Source organism: Martes martes (genome assembly GCF_963455335.1).
Source record: "Martes martes genome assembly, chromosome: 1".
In the NCBI taxonomy this organism is placed as follows: domain Eukaryota; kingdom Metazoa; phylum Chordata; class Mammalia; order Carnivora; family Mustelidae; genus Martes; species Martes martes.
The window spans coordinates 207,203,046-207,226,664 of NC_137888.1; the positions used below are offsets into that span (position 1 = coordinate 207,203,046).

A 23,619-nucleotide genomic window follows, 5' to 3' on the forward strand; every position below is an offset into this window, starting at 1 on the left:
CTCTCCTTCTATTTTCAATGATAGCCTAGCCGGATATAGTATTCTTGGCTGCATGTTTTTCTCGTTTAGTGCTCTGAATATATCATGCCAGTTCTTTCTGGCCTGCCAGGTCCTGTGGATAGGTCCCCTGCCAATCTAATGTTTTTACCCTAGTATGTTACAGACTTCTTTTCCCGGGCTGCTTTCAGGATTTTCTCTTTGTCGCTAAGACTTGTAAATTTTACTATCAGGTGACGACATGTGGACCTATTTTTATTGATTTTGAGGGGCGTTCTTAGCATCTCCTGGATTTTGATGTTTGTTCCCTTTGCCATATTGGGGAAATTCTCTCCAATAATTGTCTCCAATATGCCTTCTGCTCCCCTCTCTCTTTCTTCTTCTTCTGGAATCCCAATTATTTTAATGTTGTGTCATCTTATGGTGTCGCTTATCTCTTGAATTCTCTCCTCGTGTTCCAGTATTTATTTGTCTCTCTTTTACTCAGCTTCTTTATTCTCTGTCATTTGGTCTTCTATGTCACTAATTCTTTCTTCTGCCTCATTTATCCTAGCAGTGAGAGCTTCCATTTTTGATTGCACCTCATTAATAGCTTTTTTGATTTCAACTTGGTTAGATTTTAGTTCTTTTATTTCTCCAGAAAGGGCTTTTATCTCTCCAGAGAGGGTTTCTCTAATATCTTCTATGCCTTTTTTGAGCCCAGCTAGAACCTTGATAATTGTCATTCTGAACTCTAGATCTGTCATGTTACCAATATCCGTATTGATTAGGTCTCCAGCCTTTAGTACTGCCTCTTGTTCTTTTTTTTGAGGTGAGTTTTTCCGCCTTGTCATTTTGTCCAGATAAGATTTGCTTTCTCCTGCTGTGGAATTCCGCTGTTCTTGGTGAGCGAAGTTGGTTTTGGCTGGGTTTCTTGTTGATCTTCTGGGGGAGGGGCCTGTTGTAGTGATTCTCAAGTGTCTTTGCTGCAGGCGGAATTGCCCCGCCCTTGCCAGGGGCCCGGCTAAGTAATCCGCTTGGGTTTGCTTCTGGGAGCTTTTGTTCCCTGAGCGCTTTCCGTAGAGTTCTGGAGGACAGGAATGAAGATGGCGGCCTCCCAATCTGTCGGCACGGAGGAGCCGAGAGCTTGAGGATCCGCTCCTCAGTGCACCCTCAGAGAAAAGCGCCCAACCGCCCTGCCTCCCTGGCCTGTGATTGCGCCTTGAGGAAAGCAGTCAATTGCTGGAACCTGGAGAAAAGTGCCTGGTCACTTCCGTCTCCATGGCCTCGGCCGTGCTCCGAGCCCACCCAGCCTGCAACCGGCACAAGGTAACGCGGGGGTGAGAACTCACTCCTTGGCATTGTCACTGTAGCCAGCTTGCTCTAATACCTGCGAGCTCTGCGGCACTCAGACACCCACGGTCCTTCTGTGACCCCGCGGGACCTGGGGTTATGCTGACCCCGCCTGGGTTTCCCCCCGGTTTAGCCTCTGGAGTGATGTCTCCCATTGGAGCAGACTTTTAAAAGTCCCGATTTTGTGCTCTGTTGCTCAGCCGCTTGCCAGGAGCCGGCCCTTCCCCCCGTGGTCTATCTTCCCGTCGCTTTGGATTCACTTCTCCGCAGGTCCTACCTTTCAGAAAGTGGTCGGTTTTCTGTTTCTAGAATTGTTGCTCTTCTTCTCTTCAATTTCTTGTTGGATTTGTAGGTGTTCACCATGGTTAGATAAGCTATCTAGCTGATATCCTGCTACCCGATGTTGTCTCAGCCTGCTACTTCTCCGCCATCTTGACTTCTCCAGTTTCTTTAATTTTCATCTCATTTTTTATTTTATTTAAATTCAATTAGTCAACTTATACTACATCATTAGTTTCATCCCATTTTATTTTTTCTTCTTCAATTTTTTAAATTTAAATTCCAGTCAGTTTACATACATCATTAATAGTAGTTCCAGGTTAGAATTTAGTAACTCACCACTTCCATACAATACCCGTGCTCATCACAAGTGCCCTCCTTAATCTCCATCACCCATTTAACCCAACTCCCTACCTACTTCCCTCCATCAACCCACAATTTGTTCTCTATAGTTAAGAATCTGCTTTCTGGTTTGCCCCTCTTTTTTCTTTTTCCCACTATGTTCATTTGTTTTCTTTCTTAAATTCCATACATGAATGAAATAATTTGCTATTTGTCTTTCTCTGATATGATTTGATTATTTTAAATATTAATTATGAAGAATACTATAATTGTGTAGTCTAAATTATCTTTTATATTAATAACTATATATAAAATATTAATAATTATAAATAAAATATAATGATTATAGATGAGTGACTATTTTATATCTTTTAGATTTAATTATTTCATTTTTTGTGGGATAGAGAGGCTTATTTTTTTTTCTTTGTTTCATGGACAGAATTTCATGATTCATCAGTTGCATGCAACACCCAGTGCTCATTACACAAGGTGCTCTTCTTAATGCACATCACACAATTAACCCCCCATCCTCTGTTCCTCCAGCAACCTTCACTTTGTTTCTTTTCTTTTACTTTAAATATTTTTTGAAGGTTTATTTATTTTTTTAATTTCTTTTCAGTGTTCCAGAATTCATTGCTTATGTACCACACCCAGTGTTCCATGCAATACATGCCCTCTATAATACCCACCACCAGGCTCACCCAACCTCCCACACCTAGCCCCTCCAAAACGCTCATAATGTTTCTCAGAGTCAACAGTCTCTCATGGCTCATCTCCCCCTCCAAATTCCCCCAATTCACTTCTCCTCTCCATCTCCCCATGTGCTCCGTGATATTCCTTATGCTCCACAAGTAAGTGAAACCATGTGATAATTGACACTCTCTGCTTGACTTATTTCACTCAGCATAATCTCTTCTAGTCCCATCCATGTTGATACAAAAGTTGTCTGTTCATCCTTTCTGATGGAGACATCATACTCCATAGTGTATATGGACCACATCTTCCTTATCCATTCATCCGTTGAAGGGCATCTTGGTTCTTTCCACAGTTTGGCGACTGTGGCCATTGCTGCTATGAACACTGGGGTACAGATGGCCCTTCTTTTCACTATTCCTGTATCTTTGGGTAAATACCCAGTAGTGCAATTTCAGGGTCATAGGGAAGCTCCATTTTTAATTTCTTAAGGAATCCCCAACTATTTTCCAAAGTGGCTGCACCAACTTGCATTTGCACCAACAGTGTAAGAGGGTTCCCCTTTCTCCACATCCTCTCCAACACACGTTATTTACTGTCTTGTTAATTTTGGCTATTCTAACTGGGATGATGTGGTATTTCAATGTGGTTTTGATTTGAATCTCCCTAATGGCTAGTGATGATAAACATTTTTTCATGTGTCTGTCAGCCATTTGTATGTCTTCATTGGACTAGTGTCTGTTCATGTCTTCTGCCCATTTTTTAACATGATTATCTGTTTTTTGAGTGTTGAGTTTGAGAAGTTCTTTATAGATCCTGGATATCAACCTTTTGTCTATACTGTCATTTGCGAATATCTTCTCCCATTCTGTGGGTTGCCTCTTTGTTTTGTTGACTGTTTTCATTGCTGTGCAGAAGATTTTGATCTTGATGAAGTCCCAAAAATTCATTTTTGCTTCTGTTTCCTTTGCCTTTGGAGATGTATCCTGAAAGAAGTTCCTGTGGCTGATATCGAAGTGGTTACTGCCTATATTCTCCTCTAGGATTCTGATGGATTCCTGTCTCACAATGAATCATTTATCCATTTCGAGTTATCTTTGTGTACGGTGTAAGAAAATGGTGGAGTTTCATTCTTCTACATATAGATGTGCAATTTTCCCAGCACCATTTATTGAAGAGACCGTCTTTTTTCCACTGGATATTTTTTTTCCTGCTCCGTCCAACATTATTTGACCATAGAGTTGAGGGTCCATGTCCGGGCTCTCTACTCTGTTGAACTGGTCTATGTGTCTGTTTTTATGCCAGTACCATGCTGTCTTGGTGATCACAGCTTTGTAGTAAAGCTTTAAATCCAATGAATACTGTTACGCTGAAAAGAAATAAAAAATTAAAAAAAAAAAAAGCTTGAAATCAGGCAACCTGATGCCCCCAGTTTTGTTTTCCTTTTCAACATTTTCTTAGCAATTCGGGGTCTCTTCTGGTTCCATACAAATTTTAGGATTGTTTGCTCCAGCTCTTTGAAAAATGCCAGTGGAATTTTGATCAGAATGGCATTGAAAGGATAGATTGCTCTAGGCAGTATAGACATTTTAACAATGTTTATTCTTCTGATCCATGAGCATGGAATGGTCTTCCATCTTTTTGTGTCTTTTTCAATTTCTTTCATGGGTGTTCTATAGTTCTTCGAGTACAGATCCTTTACCTCTTTGGTTAGGTTTATTCCCAGGTATCTTATGGTTCTTGGTGCTGTAGCAAATGAAATCGTTTCTCTAATTTCGCTTTCTGTGTTTTCATTGTTAGTGTATAAGAAAGCCACTGATTTCTGGACATTGACATTGTATCCTGCCACGTTACTAAATTGCTGTTTGAGTCCTAGTAGTTTGGGGATGGAGTCTTTTGGGTTTTCCATATAAAGAATCATGTCATTTGCGAAGAGAGAGAGTTTGACTTCTTCATTGCCAATTTGGTTACCTTTTATTTCTCTTTGTTGTCTGATTGCTGTTGCAAGGACTTCTAATGCTATGTTGAACAAGAGTGGTGAATGTGGGTGTCCTTGTCCTGTTCCTGATCTCAACAGGAAGGCTGTGAGCTTTTTCACATTGAGGATGATATTTTCTGTGGGTCTTTCATAGATAGATTTGATGAAGTTGAGGAATGGTCCCTCTATCCCTATAGTTTGAAGTGTTTTAATCAGGAACGGATGCAGGATTTTGTCAAATGCTTTTTCTGCATCAATTGAGAGGACCATGTGGTTCTTCTCTCTTCTCTTATTGATTTGTTCTATCACATTGATTGATTTGCGAATGTTGAACCATCCTTGTAACCCAGGGATGAATCCCACCTGGTCATGGTGGATAATCTTTTTAATGTGCTGTTGGATCCTGTTTGCTAGGATCTTGTTGAGAATCTTAGCATCCATATTCATCAGTGATATTGATGTGAAATTCTCCTTTTTGGTGGGGTCTTTGCCTGGTTTGGGGATCAGGATAATGCTGGCCTCATAAAAAGAGTCTGGAAATTTTCCTTCTTCTTCAGTTTTTTTTTTTAATTTTTTATTTATTTTCAGTGTAACAGTATTCATTGTTTTTTCACCACACCCAGTGCTCCATGCAATCTGTGCCCTCCCTAATACCCACCACCTGGTTCCCCCAACCTCCCACCCCCCCGCCCCTTCAAAACCCTCAGGTTGTTTTTCAGAGTCCATAGTCTCTCATGTTCACCTCCCCTTCCAATTTCCCTCAACTCCCTTCTCCTCTCCATGTACCCTTGTCCTCCATATTATTTGTTATGCTCCACAAATAAGTGAAACCATATGATACTTGACTCTCTCTGCTTGACTTATTTCACTCAGCATAATCTCTTCCGGTTTCATTGATGCTTTCTACTGTCTGTCTAGTCTCTCTGCTCTAATCTTGATTATTTCCCTTCTTACTTGGGGAGTTGGCTTAATTTGTTGTTGATTCTCCAGTTCTTTAAGGTGTAAAGACAGCTGGTGTATTCTGGATTTTTGAGGGAGGCTTGGATGGCTATGTATTTCCCCCTTCGGACCTCCTTTGCTGTATCCCATAGGTTTTGGACCGAAGTGTCTTCATTCTCATTGGTTTCCATGAATTGTTGAAGTTCTTCTTTGATCTCCTGGTTGATCCAAGCATTCTTAATCAAGGTGATCTTTAGCTTCCAGTTGTTTGAATTCCTTCCAAACTTTTCCTTGTGGTTGAGCTCAAGTTTCAAAGCATTGTGATCTGAGAATATCCATGGAATAATCTCAATCTTTTGGTATCAGTTGAGCCCTGATTTGTTACACAGTATTTGGTCTATTCTGTAGCAGGGTCCATGTGCACCCAAGAAGAATGAGTATTCTGTTGTTTTAGTGTGGACTGTTCCATATGTATCTATGAGGTCCATCTGGAGCAACGTGTCATTCAATGCTCTTGTTTCTTGATTTTTCTGCTTGGATGACCTGTCTATTACTGAGAGTGGTGTGTTAAGATCTCCTACTATTACTGTATTCATATCAACATGACTCTTTATGTTGTTTAACAGTTGTCTTATGTCATTGGCTGCTCCCATATTGGGGGCATAAATATTTACACTTGTTAGATCTTCTTGGTGGATAGTCCCTTTAAGAATGATGTAGTGTCCTTCTGTATCTCTGAATACAGTCTTTAGTTTAAAATCTAATTTATCTGATATGAGAATCGCTACCCCAGCCTTCTTTTGAGGCTCATTGGCATGAAAGATGCTTCTCTATCCCTTCACTTTCAGTCTGGATGTATCCTTAGGTTCGAAATGGGTCTCTTGTAGACAACATATGGATAGGTCTTGTCATTTTATCCAATCTGCAACCCTGTGTCATTTAATGGGCACATTTAGGCCATTCACGTTGAGAGCGATTATTGAGAGATTCATTTTTATTGACATCGTGTTACCTGTGAAGTCTTTGTTTCTATAGATTGTCTCCATATATTTCTTTTCAATTATATTCTTGGGTTTTTTCCTATTTTATACAACCCCCCTTAATATTTCTTGCAGTGCCAGCTTGGTGGTCACATACTCTTTTAAACCTTGCTGGTCGTGGAAGCTCTTTATCTCTCCATCCATTTTGAATGTCAGTCTTGCTGGAGAAAGCATTCTTGGCTGCATGTTCTTCTCATTTAGTGCCCTGAATACATCAGCCCTTTCTGGCTTTCCAGGTTTCTGTGGACAGGTCTGATGTTATTCTGATTGGCTTTCCTCTGTATGTAAGGAATCTCTTCCCCCTAGCTGCTTTCAAGAGCTCCTGTCTACAATTATGATTCATCATTTTCACAATCAGTGTCTCCAGGTCTTTCTAGATTCCATGATCTTGGGGGAGACCGTTCTGCCTCTAGTACATGAATGCTGGTTCCATTCGCCAGATTGGGAAAATTTTCATGCAGAATTTGTTCAACTATATCTTCTAGTTTTCTTTCTTTCTCCTCCCCCTCAGGGATTCCAATAATTCTGACGTTGGATCATTTCATGGAGTCATTTATTTCCCTAATTCTGTTTTCATGTCTTCAAAGCTGTTTGTTCCAGGCTTCCTCCTGATCCTTTTTCTCTATCAGTTTGTCCTACAGATCACTAATTCTATTTTCTGCCTCAGTTACCCTAGCTGTTAGAGAATTTAGATTGGATTGGAACTCATTGAGAGCATTAACATCATCTCTTTTGGCTTTCACTTCTGCCCTAATCAATTCTATTTTGTCCTCAAAGGCTTGCTCCAACCTAGCTATTGTCTGGATAATTGTTAGCCTGAATTCCCTTTCAGACATACTGTTTATGTCCATATCCAATAGCTCTGATGGAGAGAGCCCTGAATTTTTTCTCTGTTGGGCATTCCTCCTCCTAGTCATTTTGGGAGAGATGGCTGAACGAATGTGTAGCTGAATGTATCAACCATGTTACAGGCAAGGTGCACTCTGGAATGTTTCTGAGCAATGAAGAGTCCCTGCCAAAAAGAAAGAAAAAATAAAAAGAGAGAGAGAGACAGGGAAAAAAAGAAAAAATAGAAGAGAAGACACATCCCAAATGGACCCCAAAGGTTAGATTTATAAAGTATACAACCAGAAACAGACAAACAAAAAGACCAAGAAAAGTAGGTGACAAAAAAAATATAGAAAGAAAGAATCCCGTCAAAATGAACCCCAAGTATAAAATTTATATACTACCAGAACAAAAACAAATTCATACAAACACGGACAGAAGAAAAAGATGAGAGGGTTCTTATAAATTCTCAGTGTGGGCAAGGAAGTTTATTTTGGTTTTTCTTGGATGTATCTTAATATCTTTGTTAAAGGACTCAACTTTCCTGAGTTAAAGGGGGATTAAAACTGGTTTACGTATAGTGGTAGCATTGACTAGGGAAAGGGTATTACCTTGAAACTTAGCTCTATATGAATATTTTTTAAAAAAATAAAATAAATAAAAAAATAGAAAAGCAAAAGGAAAACACAGGTATATGTATCAAAAAAGTTAAGGTTAAAAGGTTATGGAATTTGATGTACTGAATATCTCTTTGTGATGGTAAATAGGCTAAAATTATATTAAAAAATGAAAAGAATGAGAATAGTAGGATCGAATTAAAAATAAAATATCTATGAAGTAGTGGTGGTTGTCCTCTTGTTTTTTGTTTTGTTGTTTGTTTTGTTTTGTTTTTTGGCTGGCTTTCTGGGGGAGGGGAATGCCAGGTGTTTGTTCAGGTAGTCCTGCTAGAGTTGAGTCCTCCTACCCCCAACAAAGCGTTGGGCTCTGAGGAAACCGGTTTTTCAGGCTTTCATTCTCTGGAGGGTTTCTTTGTTTGTTTGTTTGTTTTCTCTCCTTGGCGGCTTTTGGCAGTTCTTTGGCGGTTTAGAGGAAAGCAAACTGCACCCAGACCTCCAGCTCAGAGAAAAGCCTCAGTCTGTTCCCCTCTGGATGCTCAAGAGCACACAAGTTCCCCCTCTGTCACTGTTAGAGCACATCCCCAGTCACACTCTCTGGGGTCACAGGAACTCCTGCTTGTACCCAAAACCACAATAGCCGCGGCTACCTGGCCAGGGAAGTCCCAACCAGAAATAGCCCTCTGAGATTTTCATGCTGGCCCAGGCTGGGAGTGTTCAGAATCTCCCACTCCTAGAGAGCACCAGCTAGCACCTGCACGGACCTCTCTCAGGGAAGGGTGTGGAGCGAGACATAGACACTGGTCATGCAGCGTGCATGCAGAGTGCAAAAAGCTGTTGTTCTAGAGAGCGCAGGCTGACGTCCACACCAGATTCCCTCATGGGCGCTGCCACCCTGACGCTCTCAGGCACACCAATGGCTCAGGGACCAAGAACTGGCTTCTTCGCTGCACTCTCTGGTTCCACGACAGGGGTGGCCATCCTGGGTCTGTGGGCTTAGGTCCCAGTCCCTAACCACCCAATTCCACCAATTTCCCCTTAAGAGCTTTTGCTCTTTTTGAGTGCTTTCTACCAGACTCCAAGTTAATTCTGGTCCCCAATCACAGGGCACTCTCGTATTGGGGTATTACTTTCCAAAGGGTCGCTTCTGGTGGCTCCCTCCACTTTTGTTTATCTCCAATGTCAGTCCAATATTCCCACTCCGCTTTACCTGTCCACTGGCATCTTCTGCCCCCGTAGAGATCCAGAAGTGTATTATTCTAATCTCAGGCTGATTTCATGGGTGATCAGAGTTCTTTGGTAGGTAATCAGCTCACTTTAGGAGACCAGATGAAACAGCACCTCCTACTTCTCCGCCATCTTGTCTCCCCCGTTTAAGTTTGTTTCTTGTAGTTAAGAGTCTTATGGTTTGCCTCCCTCTCTACTTTTATCTTATTTTACTTCTTTTTACCTTACCCTATGTTCATCTGTTTTGTTTCTTAAATTCCACATATGACTGAAATCATATGGTATTAGTCTTTCTCTGACTGACTTATTTCACTTAGCATAATACCCTCAAGTTACATCCATGTTGGTGCAAATGACAAAATTTCATTCTTTTCAATGACTAATATTCCATTGTGTGTGTGTGTGTGTGTGTGTGTGTGTATTATCCACTCATTCTTCAGTGGATCTCTGGGCTCTTTCCATAGTTTGGCTATTATGGACATTGCTGCTATAAACATTGGGATACTAGTGCCCCTTTGAATCTCTATGTTTGTATCCCTTGGATAAATACCGAGTAGTACAATTGCTGAGTCATAGGGTAGCTCTATCTTTAACTCTTTGAGGAAATTCCATACTGTTTTCCAGAGTTGCTGCACCAGCTTGTATTCCCATCAACAGTGTAAACGGGTTCCCCTTTCTTTCCATCCTCACCAACTCTGTTGTTTCCTGAGTTGTTAATTTTAGACATTGTGACCAGTGTGAGGTGGTATCTCATTGTTGCCTTTCAGTTTTGTTGTTTCCTTTGCTGTGCAAAACACTTTTTATCTTGAAAAAGTCCCAATAGTTCATTTTTGCTTTTGTTTCCATTGCCTTTAGAGATGTGTCTAGCAAGAACTTGCTATGGCTGGGATCAAAAAAGTTTCTGCTTGTGTTCTCCTCTAGGATTTTGATCAATTTCTGTCTCACATTTAGATCTGTCATCCACTTTGAGCTTGTCTTTGTGTATGGTGTAAGAAACTGGTCCACATTCCTTCTTCTGCATGTGGCTATCCAATTTTCCCAACATGGTTTGCGTAAGAGACTGTCCCTTTTCCACTGTATATTCTTTCCCACTTTGTTGAAAAATTAATTGACCATAGAGTTGAGGGTCCATTTCTAGGTTCTCTATTCTTCAAATACTTAAAATATTCAGTGTATATTATATAAATGACTACGTATTAGTCATGTACTAATTTACTAGTCATTAATCAATTAATAATGACTAATTTACTAGTCATTAGTCAATTACTATGTATTAGTAAACATTAATTGAATCTCATATATTCCTATTAATAAAATATTCATTGTATTAATTGAGGGGGTTATTTTAAAATCCAGAAAACAAAATTGACATAAAGACAGACAATGATTTGTGTAAATTCCTTCTCTGTCCTAATTTAAAAAAAAACAAATGGTCATTTGGATGGCAAAATAACTGTGACCACAGCTAAGATTCAAAAATCACTTCTGATGTATAATCACTGTACTAAATATTTTTCACGTGTCAGCGCATATCATCCCCCCAACAACCTGTGCAGTAGAAACGTATTGGACCATGTGACAGATGAGGAACTGAGGCACAAGGAGATTAACTAACATGGCCGAGGTCACACAGCTGGTTGGTGGCAGAACTGGAGTTACATCCAGCCTGGCACTCACACTATGTGCCTATCTTGATGACACAAGTGCTCAGCTGCATCAGCAAGCCCTGGCCATCTGGCGTCCCTAGGGAGTTAGCATAAAGGTCAGCAAACTTTTTCCATAAATGGCCAGATAATCAATATTTCCAGCTTTGTGGGTCCTATGGTCTCTGTGGCAACCACTCAGCTCTGTCCTCAGAGCATAAACAAGGCCATAAACAGTTTGGGAGGGATGAGTGTGTGTTCCAGTAAAACCCACTTACAAGAGTAGACAGCAGCTGCTTTCTTTGCCAATGCCTAGCTTCGAAGCTTCCCTTTGATGCTTCCTGGTGGGTCCATTTGACCCTCTCTGACACTTAACTATAGGAAACAGATGTAGGGCTGCTGGAGAGGAGATGCGTGGGAGTATGGGGTAATTAGATGATGGGCATTAAGGAGGGCACTTGAAGTAATGTGCACTGGGTGTTTTATGAAACTGATGAATCACTAAATTCTACCTCTACAACCACTAATACAGTATACACTATATTGAATTTAAATAAAAATTTTCAAAAACAATCAAAGCAAAAAAATTTCAGTTCCTTCAGGAAAACATCTTCCAACTATTGGGATCTCCTATACCCCAAGTAGATTATGGATCCAGCTACATATCCTCACAGATCCTTATACATGATCATAAAGTTCATCATCTTTATGTTGTCTATTCTCTAATTGTTGATCCTCCAACTTCATTGGTGTCCCCCGAGGACTAAGACCACTCTAACCTAATCACATCTGGGTCTTCAGAGCCAACTACAGATCCTGACACAGAGGTTACACTTCATATTTGTCCAAAATATATTTTTACTCATTTGATTCCTTTTTTACATATATTTTTATTTTTTTTAATTTCTTTTCAGTGTTCCAGAATTCATTGTTTATGCACCACACCCAGTGCTCCATGCAATACCTGCCCTCCATAATACCCACCACTAGGCTCAGCCAACCTCCCACCTCTCTTCTCTCCAAAACCCTCAGTTTGTTTCTCAGAGCCCACATTCTCTCATGGTTCGTTTCCCTCTCCAATTTCCCCCAACTCACTTCTCCTTTCCTTTGCCCATGTCCTCCATGTTATTCCTTATGCTCCACAAATAAGTGAAACCATATGATAATTGACTCTCTCTGTTTGACTTATCTCACTCAACATACTCTCCTCCAGTCTTATCCATGTTGATACAAAAGTTGGGTATTCATCCTTTCTGATGTATACATAGTATACATGGACCATATCTTCTTTATCCATTCATCCATTGAAGGCCACCTTGGTTCTTTCCACAGTTTGGAGACTGTGGCCACTGCTGCTCTGAACATTGGGGTACAGATGGCCCTTATTTTCACTACATCTGTATCTTTGGGATAAATATCTAATAGTGCAATTGCAGGAAAAATTCACTTATTTCTGCCAACATGTTTAAGTATGTTCAGCTTATTCCACGCGAATCATTCTGTAGTAAAGTTGTTTTTAAGAAACATAAATTCCTTTCAAGGAGCTCTTCTAAGTCTTGATCTTCAGAAATGCTGGCAAAAAAAATCATTTATTTCTTATGTCAAGCAGAGAGAGTCAATTAACATATGGTTTTGCTTATTTGTGGAGCATAAGGAATAACACGAAGGATATGAGGAGATGGAGAGGAGAAGGGAGTTGGGGGAAATTGGAGGGGGATATGAACCATGAGAGACTGTGGACTCTGAGAAACAATCTGAGGGTTTTGGAGAGAAGAGAGGTGGGAGGTTAGCTGAGCATGGTGGTGGGTATTAAGGAGGGCAGGTATTGCATGGAGCACTGGGTGTGGTGCATAAACAATGAATTCTGGAACACTGAAAAAAAAATTGAAAAAAGAGGGAGAGACAAGATGGCAGGGAGGTAGGAGGAGGCGCAGTTTCAGCCTGTACCCTAAAGTGAGCTGATTACCTACCAAAGAACTCCGATCACCCATGAAATCAGCCTGAGATCAGAATTATACACGTCTGGATCTCTACAGGGGCAGAAGACTCCAGTGGGCAGGTAAAGCAGATTGGGAACATCGGACTGATATCGGAAGATAAACAAAAGGGTGAGGGAGCCACCAGAGGCGACCGATTGGAAAGGAATACCCCAATACGAGAGTACCCTGTGTCTGGGGGCCAGCTTTAACTTGGAGTCTGGTTGAAAGCACTCCAAAAGTGCAAAGGATCGCGGGGGGAAATTGTGGGAATTGGGGAGGTTAGGGACAGGGGCTTAAGTCCCCGGAACCAGGACAGCCTCCCCTGACGCTGAGCCAGAGAGAGTGCGATGGAGAAACCAGGTCTTGGTCCCTGAGCCACCAGCGCGCCCGAGAACCTGTGGAGTCTGGCTCCCGTGAGGGGCTGGGAGCCACGCCAGATGGCAGAATGCCGCACTGTGCTATCAGAGGCTGAGACGTGTGCACCCCACACCCTCCCCTGAGAGAGGTGCGCAAAGGCCCAGCCTGGTGATCTCGGACCTGCACCGTGTTATCAGAGCCTGAGACGCGTGCACCCCACACCTTCCCCTGGGAGAGGTGCGCGCAAGCCCAGCTCTCTTAGACCCTGAAAGACCAGGCACTCCCAGCCCAGGCCAGCAGGAAAATCTCAGCGTGTGATTGCTGCTAGGAACCTCTCTGGAGGTCTGGAGCTGCCCAGAGAGCAACCACTGCCATGGTTTTGGATACAAGCAGGAGATCCTGCATCACCACAGACCATGACTCAGAACCTGCTCTGCCAGCGGCCAAGGGGGAATTTATATGGGCTCTGCAGCACACACAGGGGAGCAGACTGAGGCTTCTCTCTCTGAGAGGGAGGTTGCGGTGCAGTTTGCTTTCCTCTAAAAGTCAAAAAACCATCAAAAGCTGTCAAGGCGAGAGAAAAGAAGTGAACAAACATAAAAACGTCCAGAGAACAAAAGCATGAAAGAACCGGTTTCCTCAGAGCCCACCCGCTTGAGGGGGGTGGGAGGATTTACCTCAGGGAACATCATTGACTGAAAACCCACAAAGCAAGCCCCTCCCCCAGAAAACCAACCAGGAAAGAGAAAAAAAAAAAAAAGACTACAAGAGAACAACCACCACTACTTCATATATACAACATTTATTTTTAACTTGTTCCCACTATTCTGGTTCTTTTTTTTTATATATATAGATAATTTTTTAACCTATTTACCATTCACAGTGAGATGTCCAATACATCAAATTCCATAATAACCTTCTAACCTGAACATTTTGATACATACACCTGTGTTTTTCTTTTGCTTTTCTATTTTTTTATTTTCTTTAAATTTTAGTTTAGTTTAGTCTAGTTTATTCCTTTTTTATATTTATTTTCTAATATTCATATAGAGTTAAACTTCAAGGTAACCCCCTTTCCCCAATCAATGTTACCCCTATAGGTAAACCAATTTTTAATCTCCCTTAATCTTAGGAAAGGTGAGTCCTTTAACAAAGATATCAAGATACATCCAGGAAGAATCAAAATAAACTTTCTCGCCCACACTGAGAATTTGTAACCACTCTCCCATCTTTTTCTTCTGCCAGTGTTTCTGTGTATTTGTGTTTGTCCTGATAGTATATAAATCTTATATTTGGAGTTCTTTTTGACAAGTTTCTTCCTTTTTTGCATATATATATATATATAGTTTTCACTTGTCATATATTTTTATCAGTCCTTTTATTTGTCTGTTTCTGTTTGTATACTTCATAAATCTTATCTCGGGGCCCATTTGGGCTGAACCTTCTCTTTTATCTTCCCTTTTTTTTCCTCTCTCTCTCTCTCTCTTTTCTTTTTCTTTTCTTTTTTCTCTCATTTGGGTGGGGAATTCTGATTGTTCAAAAGCATTCCAGGGTGCACCTATACTGCACCACAGTCGATACATCCAGCTACATCCGTTCAGTCATCTCTCACCAAAATGACTAGAAGGAGGAATGCCCAACAGAAGAAAAATACAGAGGATGGGCCTTCTTCAACAGAGCTAATGGCTATCAAAATAGACGATACACCGGAAAGAGAGTTCAGGCTAACAATTATCCAGGCAATAGCTAGGTTAGAGAAAGCCATGGATGACCAAACGGAATTGAGTAGGGCAGAAATGAAAGGCACCAGGGATGATGTTCACAATGTTAAGGCAGAACTGAAAGCCACCAGGGATGATGTTCAAAAGGCTCTCAATGAGTTCCAATTGAATCTAAATTCTCTAAAAGCTAGGGTAACTGAGACAGAAGATAGAATTAATGATCTGGAGGACAAACAGATAGAGAGAAAGGATCAGGAGGAAGCCTGGAACAAACAGCTTAGAAGCCACGAAAACAGAATTAGGGAAATTAATGATGCCATGAAACATTACAACGTCAGAATTATTGGAATCCCTGAAGGGGAGGAGAAAGAGAGAAGTCTAGAAGATATAGTGGAACAAGTTCTCCATGAAAATTTTCCTAATCTCGCGAATGGAACCAGCGTTCATGTAATAGAGGAAGAATGGTCTCCCCCCAAGATTATAGATTCCAAAAAAACATCAAGACACCTGATAGTAAAATTGGGAAATCGTAATTGTAGATACAATCTCTTGAAAGCCGCTAGGACAAAGAGGCTCCTTACGTACAGAGGAACGTCCATCAGAATAACGTCAGGCCTGTCCACAGAGACCTGGCAACCCAGAAAGGGTTGGCAAGATATATTCAGAACACTAAATGAAAACAACATGCAGCCAAGAATACTTTATCCAGCAAGACTGACATTCAAAATGGATGGAGAGATAAAGAGTTTCCAAGACCGGCAAGATTAAAAACTATGCAACCACCAAGCTGACACTGCAGGAAATATTAAGGGAGGTTCTATAAAAGAGAAAAAATCCTAAAAATATCATTGAACAGAAATATGGAGACAATCTACAGAAAGAAAGACTTCAAAGGTAACACGATGTCAATAAAAACATCTCTCTCAATACTCACTCTCAATGTGAATGGCCTAAATGCGCCCATAAAATGACACAGGGTTGCAGATTGGATAAAACGACAGGACCCATCCATATGTTGTCTACAAGAGACCCATTTTGAACCTAAAGATACACCCAGACTGAAAGTGAAGGGATGGAGAAGCATCTTTCATGCCAATGGGCCTCAAAAGAAGGCTGGGATAGCGATTCTCATATCAGATAAGTTAGATTTTAAACTAAAGACGGTAGCCAGTGATACAGAAGGACACTACATAATTCTTAAAGGGACTATCCACCAAGATGATCTAACAATTGTAAATATCTACACCACCAATATGGGAGCAGCCAATTACATAAGAAAACTATTAATCAAGATAAAGAGTCATATTGATATGAATACATTAATAGTAGGAGACCTTAACACACCTCTCTCAGAAATAGTCAGATCATCGAAGCAGAAACTCAATAAAGACACAAGAGCAATGAATGACACATTAGACCAGATGGACCTCATAGATATATACAGAACATTCCAACCTAAAACAACAGAATACTCATTCTTCTCAAGTGCACATGGAACCTTCTCCAGAATAGACCACATACTGGGTCACAAATCAGGGCTCAACCGATACCAAAAGACTGAGATTATTCCCTGCATATTCTCAGATCATAATGCTTTGAAACTGGAGCTCAATCACAAGGAAAAGTTCAGAAGGAACTCAAACACCTGGAAGCTAAAGACCACCTTGCTTAAGAATGCTTGGATCAACCAGGAGATCAAAGAAGAACTTAAACAATTTATGCAAACCAATGAGAACGAAGACACTTCACTCCAAAACCTATGGGATACAGCAAAGGCGGTCCTAAGGGGGAAATTCATAGCCATCCAAGCCTCCCTCAAAAAAATTGAAAAATCGAGAATACACCAGCTGTCTCTACACCTTAAAGAACTGGAGAATCAACAACAAATCAAACCAACTCCACACGTAAGAAGGGAAATAATCAAGATTAGAGCAGAGATCAACGAGGTAGAAACCAGAGATACAGTAGAACGTATCAACGAAACTAGAAGCTGGTTTTTGGAAAGAATCAATAAGATCGATAAACCATTGGCCACACTAATCCAAAAGAAAAGAGAGAAAGCCCAAATTCATAAAATTATGAATGAAAAGGGAGAGATCACAACTAACACCAAGGAAGTAGAAACAATCATCAGAAGCTATTATCAACAGTTATATGCCAATAAGCTAAGCAACCTAGATGAAATGGATGCATTCCTGGAAAACCATAAACTCCCAAAACTGAACCAGGAAGAAATTGACAACCTGAATAGACCGATATCTAGTAATGAGATTGAAGCAGTGATCAAAAACCTCCCAAAAAACAAGAGCCCAGGACCTGACAGATTCCCTGGGGAATTCTATCAAACTTTCAAAGAAGAAATAACATCTATTCTCCTGAGCTGTTTCAAAAAATGGAAGCAGAAGGAAAACTTCCAGACTCTTTTTATGAAGCCAGCATTACCCTGATCCCCAAACCAGGCAAAGACCCTACCAAAAAGGAGAATTTCAGACCAATATCACTGATGAATATGGATGCTAAGATTCTCAACAAGATCCTAGCAAACAGGATCCAACAGCACATTAAAAAGATTATCCACCATGACCAGGTGGGATTCATCCCTGGGTTACAAGGATGGTTCAACATTCGCAAATCAATCAATGTGATAGAACAAATCAATAAGAGAAGAGAGAAGAACCACATGATCCTCTCAATTGATGCAGAAAAAGCTTTGGACAAAATCCAGCATCTGTTCCTGATTAAAACACTTCAAAGTATAGGGATAGAGGGAACATTCCTGAACTTCATCAAATCTATCTATGAAAGACCCACAGAAAATATCATCCACAATGGGAAAAAGCTCGCAGCCTTCCCACTGAGATCAGGAACACGACAAGGATGCCCACTCTCACCACTCTTGTTCAACATAGCATTAGATGTCCTTGCAAGAGCAATCAGACAACAAAGAGAAATAAAAGGTAACCAAATTGGCAAGGAAGAGGTCAAACTCTCTTTCTTCGCAGATGACATGATTCTTTATATGGAAAACCCGAAAGACTCCACCCCCAAACTACTAGAACTCATACAGCAATTTAGTAATGTGGCAGGATACAAAGTCAATGTACAGAAATCAGTGGCTTCCTTATACACTAACAATGAAAATACAGAAGGGCAAATTAGAGAATCGATTCCATTTACTATAGCAAGAAGAACCGTAAGATACCTGGGAATAAACCTAACCAAAGAGGTTAAGGATCTGTATTCAAGGAACTAAAGAACACTCATAAAAGAAATTGAAGAAGACACAAAAAGATGGAAGACCATTCCATACTCTTGGATAGGAAGAATAAACATTGTTAAAAATGTCTATACTGCCCAGAGCAATCTATACTTTTAATGCCATTCCGATCAAAATTCCACCGGTATTTTTCAAAGAGCTGGAGCAAATAATCCTAAAATTTGTATGGAATCAGAAGAGACCCCGAATCGCTAAGGAAATGTTGAAAAACAAAAATAAAAGTGGCGACATCACGTTACCTGATTTCAAGCTTTACTACAAAGCTGTGATCACCAAGACAGCATGGTACTGGCATAAAAACAGACACATAGACCAGTGGAACAGAGTAGAGAGCCCAGATATGGACCCTCAACTCTATGGTCAAATAATCTTTGACAAAACAGGAAAAAATATCCAGTGGAAAAAAGACAGTCTCTTCAATAAATGGTGCTGGGAAAACTGGACAGCTATATGTAGAAGAATGAAACTCGACCATTCTTTTACACCGTACACAAAGATAAACTCAAAATGGATAAAAGACCTCAACGTGAGACAGGAATCCATCAGAATCCTAGAGGAGAACATAGGCAGTAACCTCTTTGGTATCAACCACAGCAACTTCTTTCGAGATATGTCTCCAAAGGCAAAGGAAACAAAAGAGAAAATGAACTTTTGGGACTTCATCAAGATCAAAAGCTTCAGCACAGCGAAGGAAACTGTCAACAAAACCAAGAGGCAACCCACGGAATGGGAGAAGATATTTGCAAATGACAGTACAGACAAAAGGCTGATATCCAGGATCTATAAAGAACTCCTCAAACTCAACACACACAAAACAGACAATCATATAAAAAAAAATGGGCAGAGGAAATGAACAGACACTTCTCCCATGAAGACATACAAATGGCTACCAGACACATGAAAAAATGTTCATCATCCCTAGCCATCAGGGAGATTCAAATCAAAACCACATTGAGATACCACCTTACACCAGTTAGAATGGCCAAAATTAACAAGACAGGAAACAAGGTGTGTTGGAGAGGATGTGGAGAAAGGGGAACCCTCTTAAATTGTTGGTGGGAATGCAAGTTGGTGCAGCCACTTTGGAGAACAGTGTGGAGATTCCTCAAGAAATTAAAAATAGAGCTTCCCTATGACCCTGCAATTGCACTACTGGGTATTTACCCCAAAGATATAGATGGAGTGAAAAGAAGGGCCATCTGTACCCTAAAGTTTATAGCAGCAATGGCCACGGTTACCAAACTGTGGAAAAAAACAAGATGCCCTTCAACAGACGAATGGATAAGGAAGATGTGTTCCATATACACTATGGAGTATTATGCCTCCATCAGAAAGGACGAATACCCAACTTTTGTAGCAACATGGACAGGACTAGAAGAGATTATGCTGAGTGAAATAAGTCAAGCAGAGAGAGTCATTTATTATATGGTTTCACTTATTTGTGGAGCATAACAAATAACATGGAGGACATGGGGAGATGGAGAGGAGAAGGGAGTTGAGGGAAATTGGAAGGGGAGATGAGCCATGAGAGACTATGGACTCTGAAAAACAACCAGAGGGTTTTGAAGTGGCGGGGGGTGGGAGGTTGGGAGAACCAGTGGTGGGTATTAGGGAGGGCACGGATTGCTTGGGGCACTGGTTGTGGTGCAAAAACAATGAATACTGTTATGCTGAAAAGAAGTAAAAAATTTTTTTAAAAATTGAAAAAATCTTTTTTTTAATTTCTCTGATTTCTGCCAACATTTCTGAAGGCCAATACCTAAAAGAGCTCCTTGAAAGGAATTTATGTTTCTTAAAAACGACATTATTACAGAGTGCTTCACATGGAATAAGCTTAACATACTGAATGTATACAACCTAATGCTTTTGGGGATAAGTATACACCCATAGAACAATGACCACTCTCAAAGGTGTATACAAAGTTTCAGTATTATAAGATAAATAGGGTCGAGATCTCAATTATAAACAATTGTGACTATAGCTGATAGTACTGTATTGTATGCTGAAATTCTGTTATGAGGATAGATCTTATGTTCAATGTTCTTACACAACAACAGCAACAGTAAAATAATACTAACTAATAACAATGATGAAGGCGGCAGGAGGAAACATTAGGAGGGGAATAATTGTTTATTTATCAGTCCTTTATCCATAAAGGCCCATGTTTTCTTGCGTCTCTTCCTATCTTTCTCTTAGATGCTGGCTCCACACAGACAAAGGATTCATATGGGCCTTCCTTGGCCCCATCTGCTCCATCTTCTCTGTGAGTAATGGATGACATCGGAGCAGCCCACTTGCCCAGCTGAGGGTCATTCAAAAATCAGGTGTATCAGGAGGGTGACGGACTGGGTGAGAAATCATTCCAGTTGGCCCAGGATGGATGAGGGGCTCTCAGGAGGTGGGAATTCCCACTGTAAAACCAGGAATCAGGTGTTTCCTGAGATGTAGCACTTTCAGTGCTAAAATTTGGAATTCCCATGCAAACTGAATTGAAGTGGTCACTGAAGTTACAGGACAAACATGGGCCTGATTTAGGGGGTGTTTGGTCTGCTTCTCTAGGACTGTTATGAAACACAAAAGCTTCTTCCCTGCCACATTAGCAGCTGGGCGAGCTAGGATTTTCCAAATGTGGAGTGTAGTTAAAATGCCTGTGAGTTTTCTGCAGATTAATTTGGGGTTTTTTTCTGATGATCTTCTGGATTGTGAAAAACAAGCTCTCCTCACTCAACAGTGACGTGTCCACCCTCCAGAACACAAGGTGAGGATGGGTCACAGGGGCACACCATGCCCAGACAGAATATTGTCCTCACGTCTCCAAGGCTCTGGTGTCCCTTCATAGGACTCCTGAGGGGACAGAAAGAGAGAAGGGCAGCAACCCTCCTTGGCAGGCAGCTCAGATTCTGTGGTTTGCTGCTGACACCCATACCAAAAACATTCCATCTGTGCACAACCTCAACAAACTATTTCAGCTACAGAGACAATTGACTTTGTTCTGATAAGTAGAGATTGCTATCAGGGATCTATGAAAAAGATCCTGTGAACATTCGTATCCTTATAACACACTCAAGAAATAACATAACAGTTATTTTCAAGAAATAACATAACAGCACACCCTACCATGCCCACGCCTTCATGCATGCTCTGCCCTCTGTTTTCCTCTTCTCTTGCACCTGGTGGACTCAGCTTCATCATCCTCATATCACATCCTCTATGAGTTTGGGTATGTCCTCTGCTTTCCTCAATGTTACACAAAATCAATGGCCTCTATTCCGGGCAAAGCATATCCTGGCTCAGTTCATGGAGAGGATGAGGACAGGAACAGCCCTGGATGGAAAGAAGTACCTCGCTTCGCAAATGTTATAGGTGATCATTTGTTCTTGTCTTTCCACCAGACCTTAAGGTCTGTAAGAACAGATGTCTTGTTCTTTGTTCTTTTGAATGCCCTAGCCCCAGCCTAGATCCAGGTGCATAGAACATTCTCAGTAAAGTCAGTTGAACAAAATTAGGGATCTTCATGAAACATCATGATCCTTTTGAGACTCACATTCTTGAGTGTCAACATTATCCTCAGCCCTAGTCAAATGCCATCCTGGACCCAAATAGTGTTTCTCTTTAGGGAATCATTGACAACAAAGGTCAAAGTTGATCACAACTCAGTCAGAAGCATCATGGAGTGGACATGAAACCAGCCCTGGATGTGTTGCACTGGATGCGTCCTGACCTCCTTCCTCCTCCTACCCAGGATGCTAACATTTAAAGCCACAGCTCAGCTGCTCATCTTGGGCTGCACGTGGTGTCTGGGCATCCTGTAGGTGGGTCCAGCTTCCCACGTCATGGCTTACCTCTTCACTATCATCAACAGCCTGCAGGGCGTCTACATCTTCCTGGTGTACTGCATCCTCAGTCAGCAGGTACTACTTCCCGGTTCCTACCCAGGACCCTTCCTATCCTCACTCCCATCAGTGAGCTGAACCAGGCATTCTCTGACTCTACAGGTCCAGGAACAATACAAGAAATGTTTCAAAGGGATCAGGAAAACAAAACCTGAGTCTGAGAAGTACATGCTCTCAAGTGGGACCATGTCTGATGCCTCCAAACACAGTGTGGTAAGATTATGCAGTGTTTCCAGAACACTTCACTAACAAGTCCTCTTAAGAAGCTCATGCCTGCCTCACTGGACAACCTGGGTATATAGCAGGCAATTCTCTTGGATGGTTCACTCTTAGTTTACCCTTGGACACACCTGAGGTCACTTCCCTGTCTTAAAAGGTTGTCTTCCTATACTTACACTTACTGAGGTTCTATGCTCACATTGACCCTTGCATAAGACTGCCCTCTTTCCCCAAAATTGTAGAGCATCCACTTTGTGTGACATGTTGCATATGGTTTCTAATTGTACTTGGTTAGAAGATACAAAAGACAGATACTTATAAGCAGAGAGGGAGGCTTGGTCAGCTAAATAATTAGGAATTAATGATCTGGAGCAGTAATGCACAAACTGCACAGTCACCGCCCATTCTTTATTCCAGATCACTCTGGAAAGAAAGTTAGACTCAGAGGGTTTATGTCAATTATGCGAGGTCTTCAGCCTCCCTTACTTTTTCCCATCTTCAGTGCCCCCCACCCACCCTGGAAAATCATCTGCCCATCTCTGCACCACTTGCTTGTCCTCCTTCTAAAACTGTTCCTTCCCAAAAGCTCTACTCATCAAAATCTCATCCTTCAAACTCTTTCCTCTTCCCAGCAGATGTTCTTACTGACTTCTTCATATAGAAAACATGAGTCAGCAGTAAGAAACAAGGTTAATTTTGAACTCTCAAAAACACCAGCCATTTGGCATCTTGTTCATTGTCTCCTCATTCCACCTTGTCACCACAGACAAAATATGCTTCCTACATTTTATGGCTAATCCCTCCACCTGCACTTCTCCTGACTTCTCAGTAAGTTGACATTACTGATCACACACTTTCTCTCTAATATACTTGGTCTAATATACATCTGTTGCTATTGTGTTTGTTGTTCTTTATTCTTTTATCCCTGTGAAAATGGATGTTCTTGCTCTGGGGTAATATTTATCTCTTGACTTTTCAAACTAGGAAGTTTCAGTATTCCCTTATTTACCAGAATAACCTTAGAGGCCTAAAATTGTTGGTAGTTTCCCTTCCAATTTAGCTGCCCCTCGAATTCAAGTGAATATTTTCTCTTCTTCCTTTACCCTTCTCCAAAAATAAAGCAGGTGACAAGGTTTTCGGGGAGGGGGAAATATTTATGTTGACAGAAGACACCATATTCAGAGTCTGAATGCATGTGATGCAATAAAAAAATTTTGAATTATTTAACAAAAGACATATAGATATAGATACATATATACAC

The 23,619-nt window shown here is 41.0% G+C and overlaps 1 protein-coding gene across 1 annotated transcript in view; it reads left to right on the forward strand.

Annotated features, from left to right (window-relative positions):
• The window catches only part of LOC308352905 (adhesion G protein-coupled receptor E2-like), a gene marked incomplete at both ends in the record, with an annotated part of 45,353 nt that extends 22,735 nt beyond the window's left edge, over window positions 1-22,618 (forward strand). Inside the window, 7 exon segments of the mRNA XM_080819422.1 lie at window positions 20,443-20,509; window positions 20,912-20,920; window positions 20,922-21,004; window positions 21,989-22,055; window positions 22,059-22,157; window positions 22,242-22,352; window positions 22,601-22,618. Coding sequence (XP_080675548.1) covers window positions 20,443-20,509; window positions 20,912-20,920; window positions 20,922-21,004; window positions 21,989-22,055; window positions 22,059-22,157; window positions 22,242-22,352; window positions 22,601-22,618 — 454 coding nt within the window.
• Between the last annotated feature and the right edge of the window lie 1,001 nt (window positions 22,619-23,619).